We start from the raw sequence: 27,540 nt of genomic DNA, 5'->3' as shown, positions 1-27,540 counted from the left end.
AGAGAGGTATAGATTTCTCATTTTTACTGTCACATGGCAAAATCTGGAAAGTCAAGTGATAGCTGTGTCAGTCTGTTTATTTCAATGAAATAAAGGATAAACGCGTTAAAATTCTTACACCTTCCATGTAGTAAGAATTGTTAGATGGCAGAACCATAGAATATCAAACAGAGTACAAAGTACCTCTTATTAAGGCTTACCATAAGGTACGTGACATCAGGAACAAAACTGCTCATTCCTTTCATTAACAAAACAAAGCCTCACTTTATTCCGCGCACAAATCTTTCTCCCTTCAAGTCACGGCATCAAGCTGTTCAACACCTTGTTATCTGTGGAATTAAAATTGGAAACATCATACAAGTGCGCAAACAGTAAATTTACACTGCAAGGCAGCTTTGGCTGTTACAACCCTGTTAAAAAAACAGGGATCGAAGCAGCAGGTATTTGGGCCAACGCGTTATTTCTGGAAGAGGTGGGGGCGCAGCCACAAGAGAGGGAAGCGGTTGCCTCTGGCTCGCGTTTGTTTCCCTTCTCAGTCCATGCGAGCCCGAGACACGCTGCCACCTTGTCCAGGGAGGCCGAGGTCCTTCAGGCGGCAGGTGACAGAGCCTCCACCTGCGTGCGGTGACTTTTCCCCCCTTGCCCACGCACAGGGACAGCGAAGACCCCCCCAGCCCCCCGGCCAGGGCCGCTCCAACCCCCCCCCCCCCCCCCCCGCCAAGACACGGCAGGATCTCTAATGACGTGCCCGGACCCGGGCCCCCGGGGCGCACCCATCGCTGACAGGGCTCGGGGCTCCCCCACAGAATCCCGCCCGCCACGACCACGGCCACGGCCACGGCCACGACCACGACCCGGGCAGTGCGCACGCGCGCCCCGCCGCCCGCCACGTGACGCCCCCAAGCCCCTCCGCTCTTTGTTTATCCCGCGTGGGGGCCGCGCGCTGGCCGATGGCGTCAGTGCGCCCCGCCCCGCCCCGCCCCGCGCCCGAAGGCCGCTTCCGCCGCGGAGAGCGTCGCTCCGGTGTCGGCGGCGCGGTCGCGGCGGGCCCAGCCCGCCCGCCCGCCCGGTGCCCAGCGTCGGGAGCCGTTGGTCGCCGCCCGGCAGCTGGCGGGCGTCGCCCCGGCGGCGCATGTGCTCCGGCGGGGGTGGCGGGCCGCCGGTGTCGGCGGCGGTGAGGGACGGGGAGCATGGCCGCCCCCGGGTCGGAGAAGAGCAGCAAGAAGAAGACGGAGAAGAAGCTCGCCGCCCGCGAGGAGGCGAAGCTGCTGGCGAGCTTCATGGGGGTGATGAACACCATGCGCAAGCAGGTACGGCGGCGGCGGCGGCTTCCCCCCGGGCCGGCGGGGCCTGGGGCTGCCTGGGGGCTGGTGGCCTCAGCTGGACAAATTCTGACCTTTTGGGCTGGTCAGCCTCCTAGCCCGGGAGTCTAGTGGCTATTAAAGATGACTCTTGTGTTTACCAATAGAGCAAGACTAGTAACCAAAATTATGATCATACAAGTGTATTTCAGCTGAGCTGTCCAAACTGAAAGAAATGCTGATTTAAAAAAAATTTTTTTTTTTTTAAAAACAGCTTAAACCTCTGGTACGAGAGCAGGCGGATGATCCATGTAACTCCTTGCATATGAAGAAATCTTTCTCCTCAGAGGAGGAGCTGGCTTGATTGTGGTAGTATGGTTCATTTAAAAACAGTGATGTGGAGCCAGAATTAAAGCTGACTCTGAAGCCAGCTGTTCAAGAACATTTTGGGGCTTCATACTTGGCACTGTTGTGCGTTGTATATCTTGTAGGGTTTAGTTGCTTGTCTCCCAGTGTTAGTCTTGACAAAGTCTCAGTCCAGCTTTTAATGCTGTGTTCATCAGCAGGCTGGGTCCTGGCTTAGCAAGGGATACCAGAGTGCTGATTCTGATTTTTCTCTAGCACTTCAGCCCTCTTCTTCTCTCAGTAATACACAGTCAGTTGTGTTGTCTGCGTAAACCACTCCATGCAACTAAGCTCCTATGTATGAAAAACCAAATTGGTTTCAATGACTTCAGGTAGTACAGTTGAGACTTAAAGCCTATGATCTACTTTTTCGATGCAGGCTTTGTTTCTGTTCTAATCGGGTAAACATATTCCAAGGTGTAGCTGAGTTCATAAGTTGGCTCATCACTGTTTAGCTCATACCTCTGTCATTGTTGACAAGGGGATGCGAGATGCTGTTATGCTTTGTAAGTAGATAGAGGAAATATTGCTCTCCCTTAGATGTATGTACAGCCCCTAGCACAGGGAAATCACAGCGCTTTACCATGTCACTACTCCAGTATGTGGCACCATATTGTTGTTCTGCGTTAAGTACCTTATGTTTCAGTATAGTAGAGTGCCAACTTGCATCTAGTTAGGAATTACTCTTAACAGGGGGAGAGAGAGGATCAGGATTAAGTGCTGTGAAATTTGTGTGTACTTCTGATTCAAATTTCAAAATCTGTTGAGCCCGGGGAGGTGCAACTCTGAATTTTTGCCTGCTGTCAAGAGTTTCCTGGAAAATTCTAATTTGACCTCAGATGGTGGCTTTGCATACCCCACCCAGTGCTGATGGCTCCAGAAATTCTTGCATAGTTCATGACACTCATGGTTCTTTTGGGAGTTCTTTGTAAGAGGTTAACTATGAGTTGGGGGCGGAGGGGGAGGTGTGATTATATAGGATAAAATCAGGAAGTCAGCAGGAGCCAGAGGAAAATGTACTAGTTCAGCTGATGAGTTTTCCCAAAGTTTAAGAGGACTTACAGGCAGCTGTTTCTTCTTGTGTTTTGACAAGTCAAGAACTATGCTGTGGTTATAAAACCTAAATATGAGTTAAAAATTTCCTGTGATGGAAATAGCAGTGTGCATGTGGAGCGCTAGCTATTTAAATGCATTAGTTTAATGCTGTAGGAAAATGGGCTGATTGGAAAGTACAGTTAATTTTAAAGAGGCTGCTTTTTGTGTGAGCTGGGATCTAAAGGCAGCCTCCACGAGTATGGGAGTTCAGAGTAAACTATGGACACACCTGCGCTTAGTACTGGTAAGATGTTGGGGGCAACTATGTTTAGTGCGTGGAGGACTTCTTGCTCATCTCCAACATGAGATGGCCCATGTCTTTGCAGGTTTTACAGAGCTATTTGACAGTTTGTGCATAAATCCTTTGTTGCAACTTTGCAGCTGAGTGGAGGTCAGCCAAGACTGAAGTAATTGAGAATGAAGCTGGGACAGAATTGCCAAGGTGTTGCTGAACCTGTTTGGAAGATGAAGTGGCCTAATGCAAGCTCACGCTTGGGTGTGTCCTTTCATTGATGTAACGCCAGTCATCTATTGCCTCATTGAGGTGACTCGGTGACACCAGTGGGTCCTTCAGGAAAGAAGTACAGAAATCCTCAGAAGAGCATTATTTGAAATGGAACAGTGTGGTGGGTTGACCCTGGCTGAATGCCAGGTGCTCACCAAAGCTGTTCTATCACTCTGCTCTCCTCAGCTGGACAGGGGAGAGAAAATATAACAAAGGGCCGTGGGTCAAGATAAGGACAGGAGAGATCACTCACCAATTACTGTCACAGGCAAAACAGACTCAACTTGGGGAAAATTAACTCAATTTATTACCAATCAACCAGAGTAGGATAATGAGAAATAAAACCAAATCTCAGAACACCTTCCCTACATCCCTCCCTTCTTCCCGGGCACAACTTTACTCCCAGATTCTCTACCTACGCCCCCCCCCCCCCCCCCTCCCCACCCCAGCGGCGCAGGGGGATGGGGAACGGGGTATACGGTCAGTTCATCACATGTTATCTCTGCTGCTTCATCCTCCTCAGGGGCAGGACTGCTCACACTCTTCCCCTGCTCCAGCATGGGGTCCCTCCCACGGGAGACAGTCCTCCATGAACTTCTCCAATGTGGGTCCTACCCAAAGGCTGCAGTTCTTCATGAACTACTCCAGCATGGGTCCCTTCCAAGGTGTGCAGTCCTTCAGGAGCACACTGCTCCAGCGTGGGTCCCCCACGGGGTCACAAGTCCTGCCAGAAAACGTGCTCTGTGGGCTTGTCTCTCCACAGATCTGTAGGTCCTGCCAGGAGCCTGCTCCAGCGTGGGGTTCCCACGGGGCCATGGCCTCCTTCGGGCACCCACCTGCTCTGGCGTGGGGTCCTCCACAGGCTGCAGGTGGATATCTGCTCCACCGTGGACCTCCATGGCCTGCAGGGGGACAACCTACCTCACCACGGTCTTCCCCACGGGCTGCAGGGGAATCTCTGCTCCGGCACCTGGAGCATCTCCTCCCCCTCCTTCTTCACTGACCTGGGGGGCTGCAGGGTTGTTACTCTTACATGTTCTCACTCCTCTCTCCGGCTGCTGTTTCTGTCTGTCCCGCAACTTTTTTCCTTCTTAAAAATGTTATCACAGAGGCGTTACCACTATCGCTGATTGGCTTGGCCTTGGCCGGCAGCGGGTCCATCTTAGAGCCGGCTGGTATTGGCTCTGTTGGACACAGGGGAAGCTTCCAGCAGCTTCTCACAGAAGCCACCCCTGTACCCCACCCCCCACTCCCCCGCTACCAAAACCTTGCCACACAAAGCCAATACAAACAGTCACACCCAGAAGCATCCCAGGGAAAAAAATGAAAATGATGGTCTGTTTTGGTTGACAAATATTTCTTCCCGCACCCAGAGGAGCCTTAGAATATCCAAGGTGCTTCAGATCCTGAGCTGAGGCACTAAATGTATCTTAGAAATGCAGCGTGGAGTTCAAGCAACAGTTGCAAGTCTTAGCAAAGCTTGGCCACAGGATTTTATGGTATCTTGTACTGCTAGTTTCCGACACTTGTTTTGAACCAGATGTGCTAGGAATTTCAGCTTTAAAGGTTTTCTTCTGAAACTTCTCTCAAATGGTCTCTGGTTTTTGTTGTTTCAATCCTAAACGGTTTAAAGCTACAGATGTACAAACAAGGCTGTATGTCACTCCCTCATCTAACTTATAATTAAAATAATTTTTCAAAATGTATTATTTATATTTTGTCCAGCGTGTGCTTCTGAGTGTCCTTTCCTTCAAGAAACTAACAAATAGGTTTATTTGAAGAGGCTGCATATATGGATTATCAGCCTTGTGAGGTGTGCCCTAGGTAATATTGTCTGGATGTAGAAAACGTTCTCACACAGTTCTAAGCAAGTATTTGCTTCCTACAGTAGAAATGCTCTTTTCTGGGGTTAGTATCGGGATGAGTGTAGGTACATGTTTTTGAAAGTAGATCCATGAACTTAAGGTAGTAAGTTTGAATGAATTCCTGTTTTTAGGAAGCAGTGCTGCTCAGTTTTTCTTTCTTAATAAAGAGGATGTTATAATTAACTGTAGTATGGTGTGCATTTATTTCAGTCAATATGTTCTTAGAAAGGATACCATTTGAGAATCTATTAAAATTATGTGGTTTTACCTTAATCCTCTACTCTCCTCTCATGTCTCCTGACAACTTTAAGTTCTGTCACTGTCCTTTCTCCTTCTAGTGCATGACAGTTCATGTGTAGGGGAGAAACTAACTGCTTACAAACAAATAGCAAGCAAATGAGAAATAATTTTTTTTTTTTCTGGAAGTTATTTAGTTGCTCATCAGGTGTGGCCAGTCAAACCTTTCCATAGAAGTGTTATTTTTGGGATACATTTTCTTAAAAATGTTCCGTTGAATGCTTTGAACTTGTTCATCACTTTCACTCTGGTTGGGCAATTTGATGGCAGCCTTCAGATACAAGGTTCCTATGACTTTTTTTGAAAATGGACAGCTGAGTAGAGAAGAGAGCCACTGGTGGATGAAAAGAGTGTAATATAAATGCAGCCCCTGCTAGATGCTGCAGAGCCTACATTATTGGAGGCTGATGTAAATGCCACAGGAAAAACTTTAATCAGAGTTCATATGTTATTTGTGACCATCCTTAAAGTACAAGTTCATGGGTAATCTGAACTTTGCTAGTTCTCCAGGTTACTGAACTTAACTTTGACTTTCAGAATATCTTTTTATTACATAATACTCTTGAGTTGTGTGGGTTAAGAAAAGCAATGAATTTCCTTAAGCTGTTTTTAAAGAAATACTGTTGAAAGATTTTTGAAAATGGTGATATTTGCATTTTTTGTTTGTTTTTTCCTCTGATTTAGAAAACTCTATGTGATGTCATTCTTATGGTTCAAGAAAGAAAGATCCCAGCTCACCGTGTTGTGCTTGCTTCAGCCAGTCATTTTTTTAACTTGATGTTTACTAGTAAGTCTTTTCAAAATTGATTATAAGCTTTCATGATGCTCCTGTTAGACTTGTGGCTAAGTATAAGTGAAGGTTTCGCCATTTCGTGTCCTTCTTCCATTCATCTCTGTTCACCCTTCCCTTCATTTTCCCTTTAACTCTCTTTTGACCAAGTCAAGTGTTACTTCATATGTAAGCTCTCTTGTTAATTGGAGCCTATACTCTGTATTAGAGTTGGTCTCCCTCCCTTAACCTGAAAATGGGCAGTTTTTACTCCCATGACAGAATTTGTCTGCCCCATTGCTTCCAGCCATTAGGCACTTCTACATATAAAATGGGCTTCCAGAAGTGTAAACATTCTTGCATTTACGCTATCTTTACAAATCCAATTATGTAGTATCTCTCTTACTTTTGTATGCCTTACCCATGAATTGTAAAATTACTGTGCTATAAAACACATTAAAGTTGAGTAGAAGTAAAATAACCATGCCTTCCAATGGTCAGTTTGTAACTGTCTGTGGGCAGACTTACAGTGCTGTGTCTAGATGGGGGCAGCTCAGAGCTCTCTATTGTTACCAGCTTGAATGTGAAAATAGCTTCTGACAGTGCAGCATGTGCTTCCTGTTTTCGGTAATGCTAACTTGGCAGTCTGCACTGCAGTCAACAGCATCTATGACCTTTTCTATTTAATACAGTTTGTCATAATTTACATAATACAAGCATGCACACACACCAGTTACCTTGTTTGTCCCACTGCCCCCTTTCTTTCCTGACTTGCACTAGTAATCCTGGGAAAACAGCAATCAACTGTGTACAGTTTTTAGCAGGTTCCCACCTTGTATAATCACTGTATTTTCTACTGTTTGCAAAATGTACAATAACTAGAGTATTGATGTAGTTTGTATTTTAATCTATTTGCAGCAAATATGCTTGAATCAAAGTCCTTTGAAGTGGAGCTAAAAGATGCAGAACCTGACATTATTGAACAGCTTGTGGAGTTTGCTTATACTGCAAGGTAGTTTTGTTATTTAAAGCTGACACTTCTTTTAGGAAGCCTGCCAATTGTAAATGATAAAATCTTAAAATAATGTTTTTGTGAGTCATCGGTTTTGTTAACCATTACAATTCTTTACTTTGTTTAAAGCCTGATATGACTAGACCTTCTATCCTTCTTCCCTTTTCCTTTTTAATTAATCAGTAGGAAGCCCTACAGACTAAAGAGAGGGCTAGTTGTCTCCAGAAGGCAATTTAAAGCACTTCAAGCTTTTGACTTCAGTGTTGGAGTCAAATTATATTTCCCATTGTTCTGAAATTCAGGCCCTTATTGATATCAGTAGGGTTTCTCTTTCTGGCCATGGTAGCTATCACACAGAACCATTTCCAGGAGTTACACTGTCGTCTCAGGACAGGCAGGATGGATAACTGTTCCGTGAACAGCATTTCCCTCCTATCTTAAGTTGTCTATGTGTGTGTTTGGTTTTTTTGTTTTGTTTTTTAAACACAGCTTATGCAGATGACTAGGATTGTAAACAGTACTTCTTAATCAACTCTCATGACGGATGGATGGTAGGCCTTTCATCTTTGTACCAATGGGATTAACTCCCCTTAGGAAGGCTTTCTTTTTTCTTTGAGAGGAATCTTGTTGTATACTCCATCAGTGGTGAGAGATAGTCAGTGTCAGCACCCCACCCATATGGTTGCCTCCCCTGGTGCCCAAGCCCTTGTCTGTGGGCTCTGTACCTTCTCTTGAAACACTGCCAAACTGCTTGTTCTGCTCGTGCACTCTAGGCAAATCAGCCAGAGCAGTCTCGACAATGAGTTTAGACAGATTTTGCTGATGCCTGTTTGGGAGTAGGAGACTGTCAGAAAAAAGGTTCTGTTCATTTTCTGTTTTGTGAAAGTGGCTAATCACACAAGTCAAAGCAATAGTATGGTACTGCAGAGGGCCTGTGTTAAAGGCTTGCTCTTCAGAATCCAGGACTGGTTACTCTTTGCCCTTCCTCAGTAACGTAGAACAAGTGAAAGCAATTTGGAAAGATCTTGAAAGGAGGTTGTGTCTTCAGACTGCGTGTCAAAGATTCTTGGGTAAATAGCAGGGAAATAATTTTGCTATTTATGTGAATTGGTGTAAGTTGCTTTTTTTTTTTTTTACTACAACAAAGTAGGTAATTTTAGTGATGCTAATTTTACACCTTCTGTTTTGCAGAATCTCAGTTAACAGCAATAATGTCCAGTCTTTACTAGATGCAGCAAACCAATATCAAATTGAACCTGTGAAAAAAATGTGTGTGGACTTTTTAAAAGAACAAGTTGATGCTTCCAATTGTCTTGGTAAGAGAAATGCAAACTTACATTTAGTGTTTAGTTTTTAACTTTGCTGTTCCTGAAAAATAGACAGTATTGTCTAACAGACAGTAATATTTGGCTAAATCCAGGCATGTAAAAATAATTTTTCTCTGAACCTGAACTGTTGTCCCTTGCTGTAGACAAAACAATCTGGCAGTTGTCTTGCCAGTATCAGGGCCCACTGACTGTGCTAGGTCTCATCCCAGCTTGACAGCACCCTGGAGTTTCTTGTTTGTTAGAGAACCTCAGCTGTTTAGTAAGGCGGAGCTTTCAGTTGTTACTGTACTTGGAGACAGAATTTGACAGAGTTGTAATTTCTACAAAACTAGCATGTCTTCTGAAAGTATGAACAGGATAAGTTTAGGTTACTTTTGGTTTTAGTTGCTCTTCATTTTGACTGAAATCCATGAATGTCATCTGGGCAAGTTTGATATTTAGTATGTTCTGTAGCCCTAATGTGAACTTGGTGTTACAGAAAAGGTAAACAACAAGTAGAACTAAATGCTTTTTCATGCTTAAGATTTGGTGCACTTTTTTTAATCAGAGATTAAAGATAAACTTGTTTATAGGGTTTCTTATTGACATTTGTCGTGTAATTCTCGTAGTAACATCTCAATTATGTTATAGATGTTTATAGTATCAATAGAAATGCTTTGCAGAGTATTTGAATTATAATGGTTCAACTGACACTTTGGTGCAGTACAGCTGTGGCTCTGAAACAACTGCTGGAAGACAGACATTACCTTCTAAGGAAAATGCGACTTATGCTTGCTTTGAGGCATATTCCCTTCTCTGTGGTTTTTGTTAACTAGAAAATTAATTATGGTCTCCAACACTTGCATAAGTTGTTGCTAATTTACAGCAAAAAGGGAGATAAAGATTGAATCAATTTTTCCTCTAGGCATTGTTTACAAGTTGAAATGTGTTCTGTGCAGACTCACAGGCAAGACCACAGTTCATTTTTTTTAAAAAAAAGTGTATTTGAAAGAAACCATGGCTTATTTTGGATCTCTTGAAATTTTGTCAAGAGGTCATACGCTTGGATTTTATGTTTCTAGTGTGCATTTTACTACTTGGAGCAGCTCAGGCTAGTTGCAGCCCATGGGTTGATGAGTTGCTTCTGCCCCACTTGCCATCTCCATAGGAGAAGGAAGACTGTAGCATGATGAGCAAAAGTTGCTGCTGAAAAGCTCTATGCTTACCTGGTTTCTAATGGGAAGGTTGGAAATGGTGCTTCTCAGTAGCAGTTGCTATTTATACCTTTATGCCAACCTTCTGCCCTTGCAGCAGCATCAGCTTGACTTTTTTGTGTTGGTCTGCAGCTGACTGTGCTACCTGTGTAGAAAAGTCTCAGTTCACTGTGACTCTTGAAGGAATTTGGGCTTAGTTGGTGACTGATGCTGCATGAGCAGGTCAGGGGAAGTCATAAGACCTGGATCTGGTTTCTCAAGCTGTTCTGGTTAGGCTTTGTTATTGTGATATGGCTCAGACCTGGTTACAGTACTGTTAGCTGGTTCGTAAGGGGGGAAAAACAGGAAACAGTGCTGGAGAGAGAGTTAATACAACAAGTGGTGCAGGTCTGACTCTCCAATTAGTTCAGTAGGGATAGGGATCAGCAGCTTGTGCTTATCTTAGTTTGCCTTGCGTTGCAGATGAGTTATGACAGCATGTGTTTAAAAAAAAAAAAAAAGCATGGTAATAAACTGGGGTTGCAAGTATCACTGAAATTACAGTAATTTTATTCTATTTTAATATATTAAAGGTAATTGCAGTTCCAATTTGGAAGGGTTTTTTTCTTGATTTTTCCTTCATAGGTATAAGTGTGTTAGCAGAATGCCTAGACTGTCCAGAACTGAAAGCCACTGCAGATGACTTTATCCATCAGCATTTCACTGAAGTTTACAAGACAGATGAGTTTCTTCAGCTTGATGTTAAGCGTGTGACACATCTCTTGAACCAAGATACATTGACAGTGAGGGCAGAAGACCAGGTGAGATCCCTGTTTCATAACAGCTAAGAGCATTGAACTTCACTATCTTTTTTTTTAATCAAGAGCTGGTTTAAAGTATCTCACTTCTGATGTTCCTACGGTATACGATGCGCATAGTGCTTGCTAAATTGTAGAAGAAAGGTGCATCCTAGCTTGGTCAAAACCAAATATTAATGAATATTTACATTTCAAGTGTGGTTATTGTATGTGTTGTTTCAGCAAACTAGGAAAAAAGAAGTCATAAAGGGAGTAAGCAAAACAGTTTCCTTTATCGAGGTAGCTATAGGGCTTCTGATTCCATAGTGCATGAGCTGAATTAAATTTGATATATAGTGGTCGCTCCTAGATTGGGGTTCATGTGCTATTGGTGAAGGTGAACTACTTCAAAGTGGTAAGCAAACTGCATGTCTCTACCTGAGTATGGTCTCAGCCCATTTCAGAGAGGAGTTACTTCTGATGGAAATGTATGCATACCCAAGTTAAGCTTGGGGAGCTGAGGGACTTGGAAGCAAGATGAACAAAACACTGAAAACTAGATGCATTGAGTGATGGATTGATGGAAAGCCCTTATTTAGGGAGTGGACGCAATTTAGGTGGCTGAAAGGAGCCTGGAGTTTCACTCAGTTAAAAGTTGTAACCTGTGGTAGAAATCACATTCACAGTTGTCCCATTTGGAAAGGTTGATTCAGCTTATAGCACAGCCCTGAATGCTTGTTTGCTAGCTTGTTCTTCCTACTGCAGGAAAATAGGAAGAGTACAGGTGTCTGCACTGTAGCCCAAAGAGGTGATTGCAGGATGGTTGTATGGGTACTTCTTGTAGCTGCTGGGTACTTCTTGTAGCTTCTCAGTCAAATCTGTTGAAAACAAACTGAAGTTGTGTATTTCTAGTTATGCTGTTCTGCTGCTTGAACTAGGTAACAAGTTTGTTTGGGTATGTCATCAGGAGTTGACTCATACCTTTGAAGTGCAATAGAGGGATCTCATAGCCAAGGTGGTATGAGTATCCACTTAGATAGAAGCAGATGTTTTCTTGACTTTGAAGTTTAGCTTTCACAGAATTAATGTGTTTTCTTCAATGTATCTGTTGCAGTAAAAAGCTTCAGTGAAAATAAGAATGAGTGGGGGATAGTATCAGGTGATTGAATATGATAGTTGGCTAGTTACAAGTATAAATATGAGTTACATCACAGTTCAACATTCTTCCCACCTGCTGGGAAAAGGTCAGGTCACAGTGTAACATCCTCAAAGCTGGAAGTGGTGTTTCGCTTGCAGCCAAAATGACACTTTGGAATTTACATTCTTGAAGTTTTGTTGGTAAGGTAGGATGGCACACTTTAACTTAGCAGCAGTGGTAGAAATTTTGTGTAGGCAGCATGGCATCATTAAAATTCCTTTAGGAAAGTGGCAGTGTGCAGCATGAAACTACAGAAGTTTGCCAGTGATACTATAGGAATCTTATTTCTCAGGAGTTACTGCTAGAAAGTTGACATTATACTCTAACTTTTGTATTGGCATAAAGCTTATTTACATTTATCAAAAAAAGGAATGTAGCTGTAATTACTAGCTGTCCTATTTTTCCTTTGTGCAAGTAATGTTTCTGTTGATGAAGGGATACAATGTTTCTGTCCCAGTCATTCTGTTGAAATTTCCTTAGCTGATGGAATTGAGCCTTAAGTATTTTTTATTTCGTTACTCTCCCTTGCTCCCTGGTCATTTTGCAGAATTATAGCTGAGGTGGTTTAACAGTCCGTCTGAATAACTAATTCTGCCATTAAATGTCTTTCCACATTATACCTTGGTCACTCACCACTGATCACTGATCAGTTTCAGCTACAGGAGTAGGTATTGGCTGTGCTATCACTGGTAATGAAGTTAGTGCTGACACTGAAGTGGCAGCATAGTAGATAAGCTTGCTATGTCTGAGAGCAGCATGGAAGTATCTTAGTACATAGATAATACTGGATTTTCATTTCATTCCTTCCGGACCCAGAGGACAATCATAAATAGAGCAGATTTCTTTGTTACCTTCCCTGTTCTGTTGTCCCTGCCCCCTAAGAAAACCCTTTATCTTTTCCTGTCAAGAGGAGGTAGAGAGGAGGCTCTCTGAATGGTGAATTTACGGTATTCTGCAGCTAAAAACTTTAATTAAAATGGTCCCCTAAGACACAACAATAGCAATAGATTTGGATCCCCAGCACTATGATTTGGTAACAGAAGCAGTTTGTCAGCTCAGGAGACTATATCAAGTAGAAGCTATTTCAGCATTTCTGGACAAGTATTACCTGTGTTATGGCATGGAACTCTATGCATATTAAACTTAAGCTGGTACAGGGGTTACTCACATAAATGTGATTCATGCAGATTCATGCTTCCCATTTGGAGGAGAAAAAAGTTAAATAGCGGAAGTAGTGGGGGATTTTTTTAAGTTTGTAGATAGGTTTTATTCTGTGGTTGTGCATTTGTTTCACTTCACATCTGAGCATTGTCTTTTGGGGGCTTTTGTTGGTGGTTTTTTGGGTTTTTTTGGAAGATGGTGATAGATCCCTACATACTAAAATGTTACTGTAAATTAACCTCCAACAGGCAGAAGAATCAATTTGGAGCATTAAGGTTTAGTTATTTGTCTTACTGTGTGGTGATGTACCTTATCCTTTTCTTTCCTTCTCTCTTGTTTAAGGTTTATGATGCAGCAGTCAGATGGCTGAAGTATGATGAGCCAAATCGCCAGCCGTACATGGTTGATATTCTTGCTAAAGTCCGATTTCCTCTTATATCAAAGAACTTCTTAAGTAAAACAGTTCAGGCTGAACCACTTATTCAGGATAATCCAGAATGCCTTAAAATGGTGATCAGTAAGTAGACCTCTAGCTGAAATTTTCAATCTTCTGTATAATTAAAAAAAATGCTGTGGAATTTTTGAAAATTGTTTGCTTTAAAGTGCTCTGACAATGCTTTCACATTAAATTCATCTGACTGTGTTCCCTCTAGGATGCTGTGTTTAGCTGAAGTTGGATTAGCAGATTATCACATAAATAAAACCCATCTTATGTAACAGTGTGACTTTTATTTCTTTTCTCCTAGCAAATGACACAAACTCCATGACAAGTAATGGAATGGAGATTTTGTCAATGAGTCGTTAGGGTAGTTGGAAGTGTTAGTGTGCCTTTGGGACTGGCTAGTAACTTCAGTGTTGTTCATGTTCGTATGTGAATTAACAAAAGAAATATTTTAGGTCAAAATTTTCAATATTATAAAGCTTCCCTAAGCAAATTAGAATGTTAAGCATATGTTGCGCTATTTTTTTCTCTAATATATACTGACCATTGAGCCTACAGACAGTTGCATTCTGAAGGTGCAGATGAGATAGGGAACAAGCTTCCCTTTTGTTTTTAGACACCACTTGTGAAATTGTTATGTAAGAAAGAAAAGCCTAGATGTTGATAAATATTCTGGAAAGAAATTTTTTTTTATTTCAGTAGCAGTTAACTAGTTGGCTTCATTTTAGTGTAGATCTAAAAAATGGTACATGACTGTTTTCCTTCAGTCTCAATGAACAAGATTCAAATTAACCTATACGTTGGTAAGTATTTGCTGACCATTGACATCTCAGTCATACTTCTTGTATCACATGGAGTTGGGTGCATTGTGGAAGAAATAAGGATATTTTTTTTTTTGTCTGGTTTTAGTGGATTGTAATGTCACTAATATTTTTGCATTCTTTGGAATGTTTCTTAGGAGAATGCTTATTTTCTTACACCAATTGTAACTAATACTTTGCACTGTCAAGCTAAGAACAAAAGTGATGGGTTTTCATGAGGTACAATGTGCTAGAGATGCCTTCCTTATTAATCAGAAATTGGGTCGGTGAGGAGGCAGGCATGGTTGACTCCTCATTGCATTCAAGTCCCTTCTTTTAATGTTAGTGTTGTCCTCTTTAGGCTCCCAGTTCTGCTGTTCCTTTTCTTTGGGTTTGCTTCCTTTTGCCCGTTTCAATGCAACAAACTTAGTTGCTTGTTAATATTGGCTAAATGAGCTGATCGATCAATTGATATATAATGTGAGTCTGTAACCATGTGCTGTTTTCACATAGAGTAGGCAATTTGAAATAGGGTGTAAGTCTGGATGTATGCTCCCATCCTCATGTGCTGCTGTGCATTCTTCCCTTTTAAATCAAAGCTGTATAGGTGTAATGTAGAAACTTGATTTTCCCATTTTCCCTCCCTTCCCACTCCTCCCTATCCCTGCCTCTGAAGCCTCCCTTTCCATGTATGAGCTACACTGGATCTGCAACAGTTGTTGTCGTCCTTCCAGGTGGGATGCGATACCATCTGCTTTCCCCAGAAGACAGAGAAGAGTTAGTGGAAGGTACGCGGCCAAGAAGAAAAAAACATGATTATCGCATTGCTCTGTTTGGAGGCTCACAGCCCCAGTCCTGCAGATATTTTAATCCAAAGGTAATCGTTACCTCAGAATGCATTAAGATTCACTGTTTGTAATCTTACTTGTTTTATTTGCTGATGATATTAACTAAGACATAATGATCTACGAAACGGTATTAGGAAGGATGTATTCCCTGCCTCTTGGGTATGCAGTTGGAAGAGTATGGTTAATTAGGTATTTCCAAATCTATGTACCTAGATGTAATACTTCATTTTTAATAGAATGATTACTTGTTTGTTTATTGGCAATATTAGATACAGAGTTCTGATAAATCCATCTGAGAATTGATTGGTATGTGCATCCCACAGCTGGAACTAAATAAAAGGTCACCAAAAAATCAAGCAAACGGTTAGGAATATATGAAAGTCTGTATGCATGTGCATGCATGTATATGTTCAGAGAATAACTCAAAGCAATCTCTTTTAGCACATATTAAATTATTGGCTTGTATGTTAGTGTAGAACCCAGTTTTAGCGTGCAAGATGGTTTTTCAGTGCATTTATTATAAATACGTAACCACTTCGAAATTCCGATGGTTCACAATTTTGTTAGTTCTTAAGAGTATGTAAGGAGAAGAATTGGGAGCCAAGTATTCTGTAAGTGGAAAAGAGTGAGTTTCTACAACAAAAAACTTAGAGATGGCCAATTTAGAGCAAGCAAGCTTTGCCTGAAGTTTGTTTCCATGTTTCCTGAATAAAATCAAGCCACAGGAATGGTGTATATTTCAGCTATGCAGACTAGATGGTCTAGAAACATCAGCTGCATGCAAAAGGATTATCCATACTCTGTTTTACTAGGCAAGCACATGCAGTAATACAAAAAAAAGTTGCTACGTAAACATCAGGGCGCTCTAAGTTATGAGATCACATACATGTAATATTTTGTTGCAGAAATTCTGGTTGTTCTAACTCAGCATATTAAATGCTTGTTATAATTTCAAACAGTTTTGTGTGTTATCTGTGTGAACTTTATAGTCAATGCGAGCTCTGTCAAATCTAATTCAGAATGAATGAGCCCTTGGGATGTGTTTTGAACTCATCACTCACATTCCCTTATGTAAGATAAAATTGAAGCTATTTTCTTTGAGCACCACTCAAGTCTGGAGAAAAACCTATCAGCTTTGCTGACTTAGTTTGAGAGACATTTAATATGTATTTTTATTGGTGATTCCAAATTCCTGAATAATGACCACCTTTTTCCTTTGTACACATACTCAAGTAAGAAAGCGGTACTCCAACTGGGGGTGAGGAGGTGAAGGGAATGGAGCAGATAATTCTTTCCTTTCCAAGGTCTGAGTTGGGGAAGCCTTTGATCAGGGCATTCTTCCTTTTCAAACAGTTATTTGGTTTTGGCATTTTAACAAGTTGTAATTCACCCAATATGCTCTGACCTTTCTTTTATTTGAAGGAAATCAGATCAAAGTTTCTTTCTCTTAATCTCCAGTTACTTATGTTGGAACAAAGCTGATTTTAGGCAGAATCTAAAGTACCTTTGAGACCTACTGTCCCAGTCATTAATTGGCAATGGTATTATCAGCATAGTGTGCATGTGGTCTCTTTACCAACCTAACTGATAGGTTGAATTCTGTAAGTGCCTAATGTCAATGGTGGTCAGAACTCAAAAGATGGGGGTTGTTGCTTCATCACTCTTTATAAACTAATATAACACCACCCCCCCCCAGTTGTCACCATGTATTTTCTGAAACAATCTTGTTTGAAAAATAATGATCTCAGTGCATGCTGAGTGGGAGCGACAGGCAAAGACTTAAAACTAAAAAGAAATTTATGTAGTTAGGTGATCTTCAGTCAGACCTAAACTATAATATTACAAAGAAATCTGTTTTATGAACAAAAAGTCATATCTATATAAGCCTACATAAAGCATAGGATAAAATAGCTCATTTTTTTCATAGACTATTTGTCCAGGTGTAACACCAAAAAAGAATTGTTTGGAAAAAATCTTGCAGAACTGCCTCTTAATCAAGCTTTATGGCCTTGCATGTGGATTAATGGGGGGAGGGGTGGGGCACAGGGAAGGAGCAGGAAAAAAGTGGGTAATTGGAGATCTTGATTCTAACAAGCATGTCCTCCTTGAATGTTTTCCTAGTGCTTATATGCTTTCTTGGGTATTCTTCTTAGCTAGCCTGTCATGTCTCGTTGAATAGCTTTTACTTTACGTCATTTCCAAATCTAAGCTATTTAAAGGTCCTTTTCTGGATGTTTTGCCTGAGTATCTGACTTTGATCTTTAATTAACTGTGACAGTAGCTTCTTAAATGCAACAAACGAAGGATCCAGAACCCCTGTTGGATTAGCATCGTGTGCATGCAAAATAGGTGTGGGATGTAAGGCTCCAATGCTGCAAAGACTATATCACATTTAACTCATTTTAATTAGTCTCATCAAATGATGATGGGAGAGTCACAGAGCAGAGATTTAAGGTTGTGTATGTACTTTCGCAAGGTTAGGACCTTGGGAAAGAATTGAAATTTTGTTTGTTGTCTGTTGAACTGATTGAATAGTGACCTAGACCTTCGCTTTTGATTTTAATTAAATTCAATAATTTAATTACATTCTTATGTCAGCTAAAGAAACAGTTCAAAACAAAGGTTACATTTCTGCTGAAAATATTTTCTCAGTTGTGATATAAATTTCAATAATTCTAACACTAAAACCAGTGCAAAAAATTTTAATTTTCACTGATTGCTTCGCATGCAAAATTATGTTGATCTTCATTTCCTTGTTGTCAGAAAGGGTTCTTTAAATAAGAATGGATTGGATACTGTGTGTTGTATGTTGAGACTGTTAGCAGTATTACCTTAAGTCTGTATTTGTTGTCTTTGTTGCATTGTAACTGATATTTCTATCGATGCATGTACTTCATCAAGAGAGCAAAATGATGCAACAGGACAGATGCAGACAGGCATCAAACTTGTGGAGCAATCTGGCACTATTTTGAGTAGAAATGTTTGTTTTCAGAACACTACTAGAAATCCTAGATGTCCTATTAATGGTGGTGGGAAGCATTTTCTTGTTGAATTTTCCACAGAATATTTAAAAAAAGCTTCTTCCCCCCCCCCCCGCCCCAAGTCAGGAATAAAATACTTTTTGTTTCATTTTATGAATTCTTGCTAAAAATGTATACATGACTTTATGGGATTTTTGAGGCAGCGATATGTTTATTCTTTTGAAATTGCTGTCTCTAGTGACCAGAAATAGCTGGCAGTTTTAAATTTTTAACAGTGCAAAATCCAACAATGCCAAGTAAAAAGTAACAGGTGCCTGGCATCACTATTTCTTGATGATTAAGGGAACCAGCATGCCTTTTATGAGGAGATGGAGCTGTAGTCAATAAGCTATTAGTGGGGAGGTTGTCCATATTAGGCATGTCTGCTGTTTTCCGTGACAAACTTGGAAGAGGAGGTATCAACTGAAAATGAGCGAAAAGTCTTAAACAAAAGGAGGTACTTCTCACGTGGCTCATAATTACATGTGCCATTCCTGTCACAGGGTCTTGTGGCTGCTAGGAGTTCAGATAGTTTTAGTAAGTGATTAAATAAATTCATGAAAGAAAAAAGCCTTTCAAAAACTATTAAATACAAAGATACAGCTTCTGCATCTGGTGTCCTGCATCACAATTTGTTGAAAACAAAGATCAGCAGGGAAAGTGTCACCATATACCTATCTTGGTCTTTCTTTCCCTACTCAGCCCCTCAAAAACGAGGCTTGCCACTGCCCAGGGCTGTGTGGATCTTGACTGTGGCATAAAGCAACTCTTCTGCATAATTCTTAAATGTGTAAAATGCATAAATTGAAATCAATTCTATGTGGTGAAGACTAGCACTGAAGAGCATTTCAAGAGAATGACCTAAATTGCCTCCTGCTGAAAGAATACTGCTGAGTATGCTCAGGTTATGACTTTTCATTTGATAAAGGTGTGGATTAAATGGTAGCTATGAACTGAAGCTATAAAAGTGGGTCAGATCACAGCCCTTCGTAACAGTGAAGAAAAACAGCAGGATTTTTTGTAAAAGTGCCAGAAGTCTGAGCTTGAAAATATGTTGATCTTGCACAATGCACTAAGACATTTTCTTAAGATTTATGCAGCTATTTATTTTGCCATGCTGTAGTATGGCTTTCCTTTCTAGGATGCCCCAGGACCTGTTTCTCACCATAAAGGGCCACATGCACCTGCCAGCTCTTCTTGATATGGGGGATGCTACAAGAAAAGATTGTAAGATGTTTTGGACTATAACATGCTCTGCCTCTCTTTCTTTGAACCCCCATGTAGGAGTCGCTGTTCTTCCACATTGACCAAGGTGTTTGAAGTATGTCCTTGCTAAGAAAATGTAATGATGTAACGTCTTGTGTGAACCATTACAGTGAAGGTCATTCAGCAGGTTGAGCTAGACCATCCTGAGGTGGCACAGATAACAGTTAAGGTCCCGTACTTTCCTGTTCAGTATAGGATACAAGCTGTGCTCATGGAATATGTGAGATGCTATTACTCAAGAAGTGTTTCTTGTGCTGTATGCTATCCTGGTCTGCCATCAGTTGCTGAGTTTGGTGTTCTTAAGGCTTTGGGTAGTGTTACTGCCCATATTTGATACTCGCTGGTTTTGCCAATCCATGCAAAATCAGTTTCTAGGCAACATGACTGCCAGTATTTGTGATGGAGCATTACTCTATTTCTCATGCTATCAACTGTGGATAGCTATAGATCATTTGTGTTTTGTAAATTCTGTAAATAAGCTTCTAGTTGTCATGGTAATAAAGTATGTATCAGAGCTTTTTAACTGAGTTGCTTGTCAATTTGGATATTATCTTCTCCTTTTTCCATCGCCTTTGTTTGGTACATTCTGTATTTTTTTTTTTTTTTTTTTTTAGAAAGAATCTGTTACTATATGTAAGATGTCTTTTTCCATTCCTATAAAAGAAAATGCAATCCTACTTTATTGATCACATGCATTGTTTCTGACATGACAGCAGCAGGAGGTCAATTCTGTTGGAAAAAAAATAAATCTGTTTTTCAGGGAATCTGTACTGGGTGCACACAGGGAATGAGGAAATAGAAATTCATAATGTCATGGTTCATTGCAGCTAACTATGTCTGTGTCTAAGAGAATTTTTTCAAGAGTACGCCTGAGGAGTATTCTTCAATAAACGATATTCATGTTTGTTTTGAAAAGGAACTTTAAAACTGACCATGTCTAAGTGTCTATGAAAAGCTCTGTTTGAAAAACACTCGCTGTGCAGGTAAGTGTTATAATCTATTAGACATTACCTGTTCTTTGTAATGCAGGATTACAGCTGGACAGACATCCGATGTCCCTTTGAAAAGCGCAGGGATGCAGCTTGTGTCTTCTGGGACAACGTAGTTTATATTTTGGGTGGTTCCCAGCTCTTCCCTATAAAGCGAATGGACTGCTACAATGTGGTGAAGGATAGCTGGTATTCCAAGCTAGGACCTCCAACACCTCGAGATAGCCTTGCAGCCTGTGCTGCTGAGGGCAAAATTTATACATCTGGTGGTTCAGAAGTGGGTAAGACACTAAAAATCTTTAAACCAAACCAAAAAAAAAAAAAAAAGCACAAAGAAAGATACCTGGAAATTTTTCTGGGTTTTGCATGACTCTGTTGAAAAGAAACTGCACGTTGCCATGTTAGCCTAATGAGTTTATTTTCCCCTATTTAGGATTTTATCCTCCCTATGATCCAACAACCTCTTTCTGTTGTGTTTTTTAAAATGATTGAGTGGATTGAAATGATTAATATTTACATTAACTAGAACATAAAGTACACTGCAACTCTTAAGAGTTAACTAGGGACAAGCAAATATATTTTGGGTGTCCCACTCTGCTCTTAGCTAACTTCTGTAAATCCACAGAACTCGTGTGGTTTAAAATTCTCTGCGATGCATGGCCAGAATAGCTGCATTTTGACAATGGCATTTCTTGTATACAACATATGTTGGGCCTAATGAGGTTTTTTAAAAGGGGGGTGGGAGGAAGGGTGGGAAAAAAGCTTTTGAAACTACTGCTTTTGGTGGTAAAATCGTACCTGGCCCTGTAAAGGAATTTGTCCCATTTTTCTGTCAAATGACAGAAGTTATCTTTTGTTAGTTTGTTATTCTGTTGGTTTGCTTCAGTAAATGGACAAAGACTACTTTTCTTTAGATGTTATTATTCATCATAGTAAAAAAAAAAAAAAACAAAACAAAAAACCATTGGGTTTTTTTTTTCTCCCCAATAAACCTAGTGGGTGACTTACAGTGTTACAGCAACATTGTAAAATTTAGTTTGTCTAAATCTGATACATCATAAACAAACCAAAAGTTGGAATGTAGGTATGCTATATCCATAAAAATATAGAGCTTTAAAAAAAGCTGTGTTCTGAGGAAAAAAAAGAGAAAAAGGAGAAAAAAAAAATAAATCCCAAAACACCAAACCCTAGAGCCGGGGAAAAATTTCCTAGTAGATCCTTTTGAGTTCTGCCTTGCTGCAGAGGGAGGTGAGCAGAGGAAAAAAGGTCATAATCGGTGCTTAACATTGATAAGTCACTTAATGGGATGTTGTGACATTTAGGTAATGTTATCTGACTTCTAAAATAAAATTTTAAGAAGTCTAATGTAGCAGCAGATTAGACAGTTTCTAGCCGCCGCCTAGTGTGGTAAATGTGAAATAGCACCTTTCCCATTACTTGAAATAGGCTTAACTAAGGCTGCATTGTGAAAATTGGAACACTAAAAAATTTTGTAACTCTTCCTAGTTTCCCACATGTCAGTTCATGAGGGAGTATGATGCAAACTTTGGTTGTATATTTTATTTTCCAATACATTGTAATTAGTTAATACAACTGTAATGGACATTTTAATTTAGGAGTTTTCTTTTAAACCTACCTTCACAATACTGCACAGTTGCACTTTGCTTTCCATAAATATTATTCAAGACAGAATAGTAAAAGCTAAAAGTTAATAATGGGGTTTACTTTGCCTGTACTTTTTTCTTCTTTGGAATCCAGTGAACACTGCTTGTTTAGAAAAGTCTGTCTATCCTGAATCTAGTATTTTCTAATTTGAAGCAGGCAATTGTGTGAAACCATTAATCGGAGAAAACGCTGCAATGTGTTTAGCTGTAGAGAAATCTAAAGATTGCATGCTTTTTGCATTGATTGAAGAGTTTGGAGAACAAATTACTGTGCCAGTCCATTACAGAAAAATGGGGCTCGTTTCCCCTTTTTGAATTGGAGTACTGTTTTATTTGCAATAGCTAGCAGAGTTTGAAAGCTAAACATACTACATTCTTCCACTATATTTAGGTACAGGAAAAATATTTAACCTTATACTGACAGCATACTGAAAATGGAAGATTTTACCTTTTTAAAAAAAGACATTAAAGACAGTTCTGCTGTATTTCCCATGGATGAGAATTTCTACAACTTCAAAGCAATAAGAATGTCTTTTTACACCAAGGAAAAAATATGCCCCACTATACAGTTCTTCGTGACACTGAGAATTACATGGTAGGAGTAAACAAACGCACAGGTTATAGAAGTCTGCTCCTGTATTTTGGGTCTGGAAATGTATTGAGGGTTCAAATCCCCAGCTGGTAGTGAGTGCTGCTAGTGCAACACAGTTAATTTTTAGAAGTAGAAAGCCAAGGAAAAAGAGGCATAAGAAAAGGCACCTTTAACTGTTCTAGGTGAAAATACCTGTTGCAACAAAGGGGAGAAGGATCCTGGTTCTTTTCTGAGAAAGTTGTATCTAGCCTTCTCTGCTTTGGCTGTGGTTCAGTTAGTTACCTGAGCACAAGTCTTTAAGCTCTCATCTATCTTCATTAGAAAAATTGCTTTTGATTTCAGTAATAGTTTTATTGGCCCTTGAGGGAGGAATATACAGAACTTGCACTTCCAGAAAATAAGTATCTGCCAGTCCCCAGGAAGAAAGTAAAATGGTGAGGGGTAGCTGTCTTGTGGTTGCTAATAGTTCAGGAGTATGTTATGACATAATCAAGCTATCTAATTCCAAAGGCAACAAGTATTCTGGGAATTGGGCAAGTCACATTGCTTAGAGGAAGAAGACTTGTGAACCTGTATTAAGTTTACAAAGCTGGTTTCATCTTCACATCTGAAAGTTCAATATACTTCCAAGTAGTAAGAGTAGCATGAGATGATGACAATATGATTAGTAACTTATATACATCTCTGTTCAGTGTTTATTCCTCCCCTATAAAAAAAAAATATCTCATAATTTGTTTTTTTATTTTAAACACAAATAGCAATTTTATAAACTTACTTGCAGCTTTTGGAACAAAAGAGACAAAAGAATTACAAGTATGTACCTTCTGAATAGTCTCAAGTTTCGAGTTGGTTAGTTCTGCTTTTGGAGGTGGGAAAGCAGCTTTCCCTTTTCACCTAACAAATAAAGCATCAATTTGATAATTACTGTTAGACTCTTCTCTTGAAAGACAACCATAAAAATTAATGCCACTTTGGTGGGTTTCTATTTTTTTAAGGAAATTCTGCACTGTATTTATTTGAATGCTATGACACGAGAACAGAAAGCTGGCACACAAAGCCCAGCATGCTGACTCAGCGATGCAGCCATGGAATGGTAGAGGCAAATGGTCTCATTTATGTATGTGGAGGAAGCTTGGGAAACAATGTTTCTGGAAGAGTTTTAAATTCCTGTGAAGTTTATGATCCAGCCACCGAAACGTAAGTACTGTATCAATTCTGATTATTTTTGGTCACTTGTGGCTTTGCTCGCTCTGTAAGTAACTGTAGATGAATAGGAAGAATTGTACGTGGTAAGGAATTTTCCTGAGTTAAGCAGTAATAAATCCATTATTTGTAGTTTTACTTAAAAGGCAGTTTTTCTTAAGCAGCTTTCTTCCATATTTCATTTTCCTAATGCTAGGTTTTATTTACATATTTTCTACTTATTTTCTAGGAACTAAATAGTGAGTTTTCCTGTTTTGTTTGGTTTTCTTTTTCCCCAGGTGGACTGAGCTGTGTCCAATGATTGAAGCCAGGAAGAATCATGGGCTAGTGTTTGTAAAGGACAAAATATTTGCTGTGGGTGGACAAAATGGCTTAGGTACTTTAATTCTATTAATTCTCTAGCTGGTCACACAAGGTTTCACAGGGGCCTTTTTTCTTTTGCAAAGAATTCATTCTACTCTGTTCAGCTGAAAAACTTTGAGCAGTACCATAAAACATGTCCTGTTGTCACATCATTGTGCCTTCCTTCTTTCACCTCTGTACTTCACTGTATTGTATTTTTCAAACTTTTTTACTAATGACAGTACTGTCAAATTCAGATATGCACCCATACTGTAGCCCAGTTCTGCAGTAGTTACTATGGCTGAACCAGTCATCTGAGAAAAGAGAATTTTTAAAATTTTTTTTTTTTTAGTTATTCATTATGTATTTTGAGAGATTTTGGCATCCTTTTGAGAGACAGGTAAAGGTGTACCCACTGTTTTAGGAACTTCAATCTAAAGACTTAAAGCAAGTCAGCTATTTTAAAGCGGTGAAAAAGTGAGAACTTTTTTGACTCTCCTAGTTTTGAAATATGACTTACTGTCATGGGCAGGTCATTTATGGTCTGCCTATCTCCTTGTCTTTAAAACTAGAATAATAATAGTGTATTTCCCAGGAGAATTGAATTTTAATTACACAGTGCTTTTCAAAATAGAAAATTCTCAGCTATGTGGTTTATTAATCACTATGGTAATCGGAATATCTGATTTCAGATTAATGTTATTTTAGAATATAGCTTGTATTTTAATTAGCTACTAAAACTATTCCAGCATGATTGATTTCTAATGGAAAAATACCAGTAGATGCATTTGTTGCACAAACATTGTATCCATCAGTTATAGCCAGGGCTGCCATTTTGCAAAATGTTAGTGTATTCACTGCTCATTTTAGAAGTGTGTATTATTGAATCAATAAGTTAAAGTATTCTTTTACTGTTCATATTTTGTAGCCTGACTGATTTAATTGTTCTTATTGTAATATAATGGGGAAGAGTTATGTCTGGGGTGAAATATTTATCTCTCTTAACATTAGATAAAGTTTCTTAATCTCTCAGATCTAATAATTCAGGACTGGAAGTGAAAACTGTGTGACTCCTATTAAAATTGTTAAATAGGGATAACAGGATGTTTGTAGATATTGTAAAGTGTAATTAGTAGCCTATTTCCTAAAGAAGCAAATCTTAGTCACAAAATCTATTCTTCTCTAATAACTTTCAATTCCCTTGGCCCTTTTCAAAGGGACTTAGGCTTTTAAACTTCAATGATTTTAATATCATAATGAAGAGAGACACCCTCTATCAGTAAATGACCAATTTAGGTAAAGGTACTGGTGACCCCCCTAGAATAAAATGTCCTCACTATAGGCAAGTTTCATGGATTCCTGAGTTTAGTCACTAGCCACAAATCCATGAGAAATTTGGCATTTTTAGTTCTTCTGTTCATGAAGTAACACGCTGGAATCTCTAGAAAGCATATAATGTGAAATTTGTTACAACACATCTCACTTTCAGTCTCCTTTTTTGCTTTTCTCTGTTTCTGTATTTATAAAAGGGTAAACCACTAAATTAGAAACCTGTGGCTTTTTTTCACATTTTTTATTTTACTCTAGGATTTGTGGTTTAATCTAAACCTTGAAAATAAAGACTGTTTAATGAAGCATTTGTATGCTCTAGTTCAGTCCATACGGTATAATGTAATAAGCAGTTATCTATCTCATTGCTTTGTAGGTGGCCTTGATAATGTAGAATATTACGATATCAAGATGAATGAATGGAAGATGGTGTCTCCAATGCCATGGAAAGGTGTAACAGTGAAGTGTGCTGCTGTGGGATCTATAGTCTATGTCCTGGCTGGTTTTCAGGGTGTTGGTCGATTAGGGCACATTCTTGAATATAATACTGAAACAGACAAGTGGATAGCCAACTCCAAAGTCCGTGCTTTCCCAGTGACAAGTTGTTTAATCTGTGTTGTAGACACTTGTGGGGCAAATGAAGAAACTTTAGAGACCTGAAGACCTGTAGGAGATGCTGAGACGTTCTTCAAGGACTTGGGGAAAGATGGCTATCGGTGCTTTGCTTCCATGTTTTACTGAATCTTGTTAAACTGAGTAATAGGAAAACCTGAGATGCAGTCTTTGAATTTGTATATACAGCATATTGTACAACATGGATTTTTGTCATGCCCATTTTCTTGTCTGTTTTAAGAGATGGGGATGTGTTTTGAGAATCCATTTACCTAGCTGAGATCATATGGCATCTTCCTTTAAAAGGACTCTGTGTGTGGCCTTGTCAAAAATAGACCAAATCCAATTATTTAGAACTCAAAGCATTTGATGAAGATAAGATTTCTGGTTAAATGACACTTTACCAAGCTCAGTTGCAGAGATTCTTCATTTAATAAAGGTGAGTAAATGCAGCTTGGGTCATGAGAAATACGAGCAAAAATTTTTCTCATTTATACTTACCTGCAGAAATCTTACTAGGATGCAATGAAGATTTTTCCTCAGGAAAGACCAAGGACAGCAGTATAATAAAGATTCCCATGGTGAATGGGGACAGGTTATACAGCGCTCTAGATCGTGATAGCTGCCCTCTTCCAGTGACTTTCTTCCATCACTTGCATGACTGTGTACCAATTTTTAAAGTTAGACAGGCCATATATATAGACTAGAGAAACACTTTGCTAATGACATCTTTGGTGTTTTGGGGAGCTTTCAGAGAAAGACTTTCATTTTTTTTATTACACTGAGGTAGGGGGATGGTGGGGGAAGTCCACAATAATTGTGCACTATAATTAGCAAGTTGGAAACTTGGGATTAATTTTCAATATATCTTCCCAGGCATCAGACTGTACGTACTGTGGATGCCAAACCATTAGCAAAGATGGGACTAGGAATGGGAAAGCAAAGTCAATACAACAAATGTATTGATTTTCTTCTTGAAAATGGCTGTTTTTAAGATGGCATGAACCAAGTCATTAAAGATACTTTATAGAAGTCTTCTAAAGTTGCACATGGTTATTAATCTCTGGTTTATAAGCATATAGCTCTGTAAATGTTTCCAGCCAATATGACAGTAAATTTCTTCCAGTGTAGAAGTTCAGCTTGTCAAGCTATTGGTGTCAATTCTGTGTACATCTTCCAACTTCCAGAGAACTATACAAGAAATGTCTGTACATCTGTCCTGCTCCCATGCTAGTTTATTAGTATCTTCATCCTAATTTTGTCACCTCTCTTCTAACTTGCTAATTTTTTCAGATCTGTTTCTAAGAGACTATTGAGTTGACTTAAAGTTGGTGCTTGCCTACCTATACCTTATGCATCGCTGGTGGTGTGGATTTTTAGTCTGTTTTATTTCTGAAGATCCCTCTAAGTTTTCCTAAGTAGTATAAATTCCAGTTTTCAAAGTCAGTGCTTCTCTGTAGACTTCCTCCTGGTTTTCTTCCTCATCCTAACAGCTCCGCATGTACAGAAAGTAGATGCAGTCACAGGC

The 27,540-nt window shown here is 39.7% G+C and overlaps 1 protein-coding gene across 2 annotated transcripts; it reads left to right on the top strand.

Annotated features, from left to right (window-relative positions):
* The first annotated feature begins 984 nt into the window (after positions 1-984).
* Positions 985-27,044, top strand: KLHL7 (kelch like family member 7). 2 transcript variants are annotated; one of them, XM_030010083.2, is made up of 12 exons: positions 1,205-1,310; positions 3,183-3,297; positions 6,153-6,255; positions 7,156-7,249; positions 8,441-8,565; positions 10,395-10,570; positions 13,248-13,422; positions 14,882-15,024; positions 20,311-20,551; positions 23,522-23,723; positions 24,008-24,105; positions 25,777-27,044. In XM_030010083.2, exons 2-12 carry the CDS (start codon positions 3,280-3,282, stop codon positions 26,058-26,060), a joined length of 1,659 nt encoding a protein of 552 aa, XP_029865943.1. In that variant the 5' UTR covers positions 1,205-1,310; positions 3,183-3,279; the 3' UTR covers positions 26,061-27,044. The 2 variants fall into 2 exon arrangements, with proteins under 2 accessions (XP_029865942.1, XP_029865943.1); XM_030010082.2 differs by lacking the exon at positions 3,183-3,297 and having other exon boundaries at positions 985-1,310.
* Positions 27,045-27,540: the final 496 nt, after the last annotated feature.

This window comes from Aquila chrysaetos, chromosome 3, assembly GCF_900496995.4.
Source record: "Aquila chrysaetos chrysaetos chromosome 3, bAquChr1.4, whole genome shotgun sequence".
Taxonomy (NCBI): Eukaryota; Metazoa; Chordata; class Aves; order Accipitriformes; family Accipitridae; genus Aquila; species Aquila chrysaetos.
Note: the sequence above shows the minus strand (reverse complement) of the source record. Positions and strands in the feature narration are given on the sequence as shown.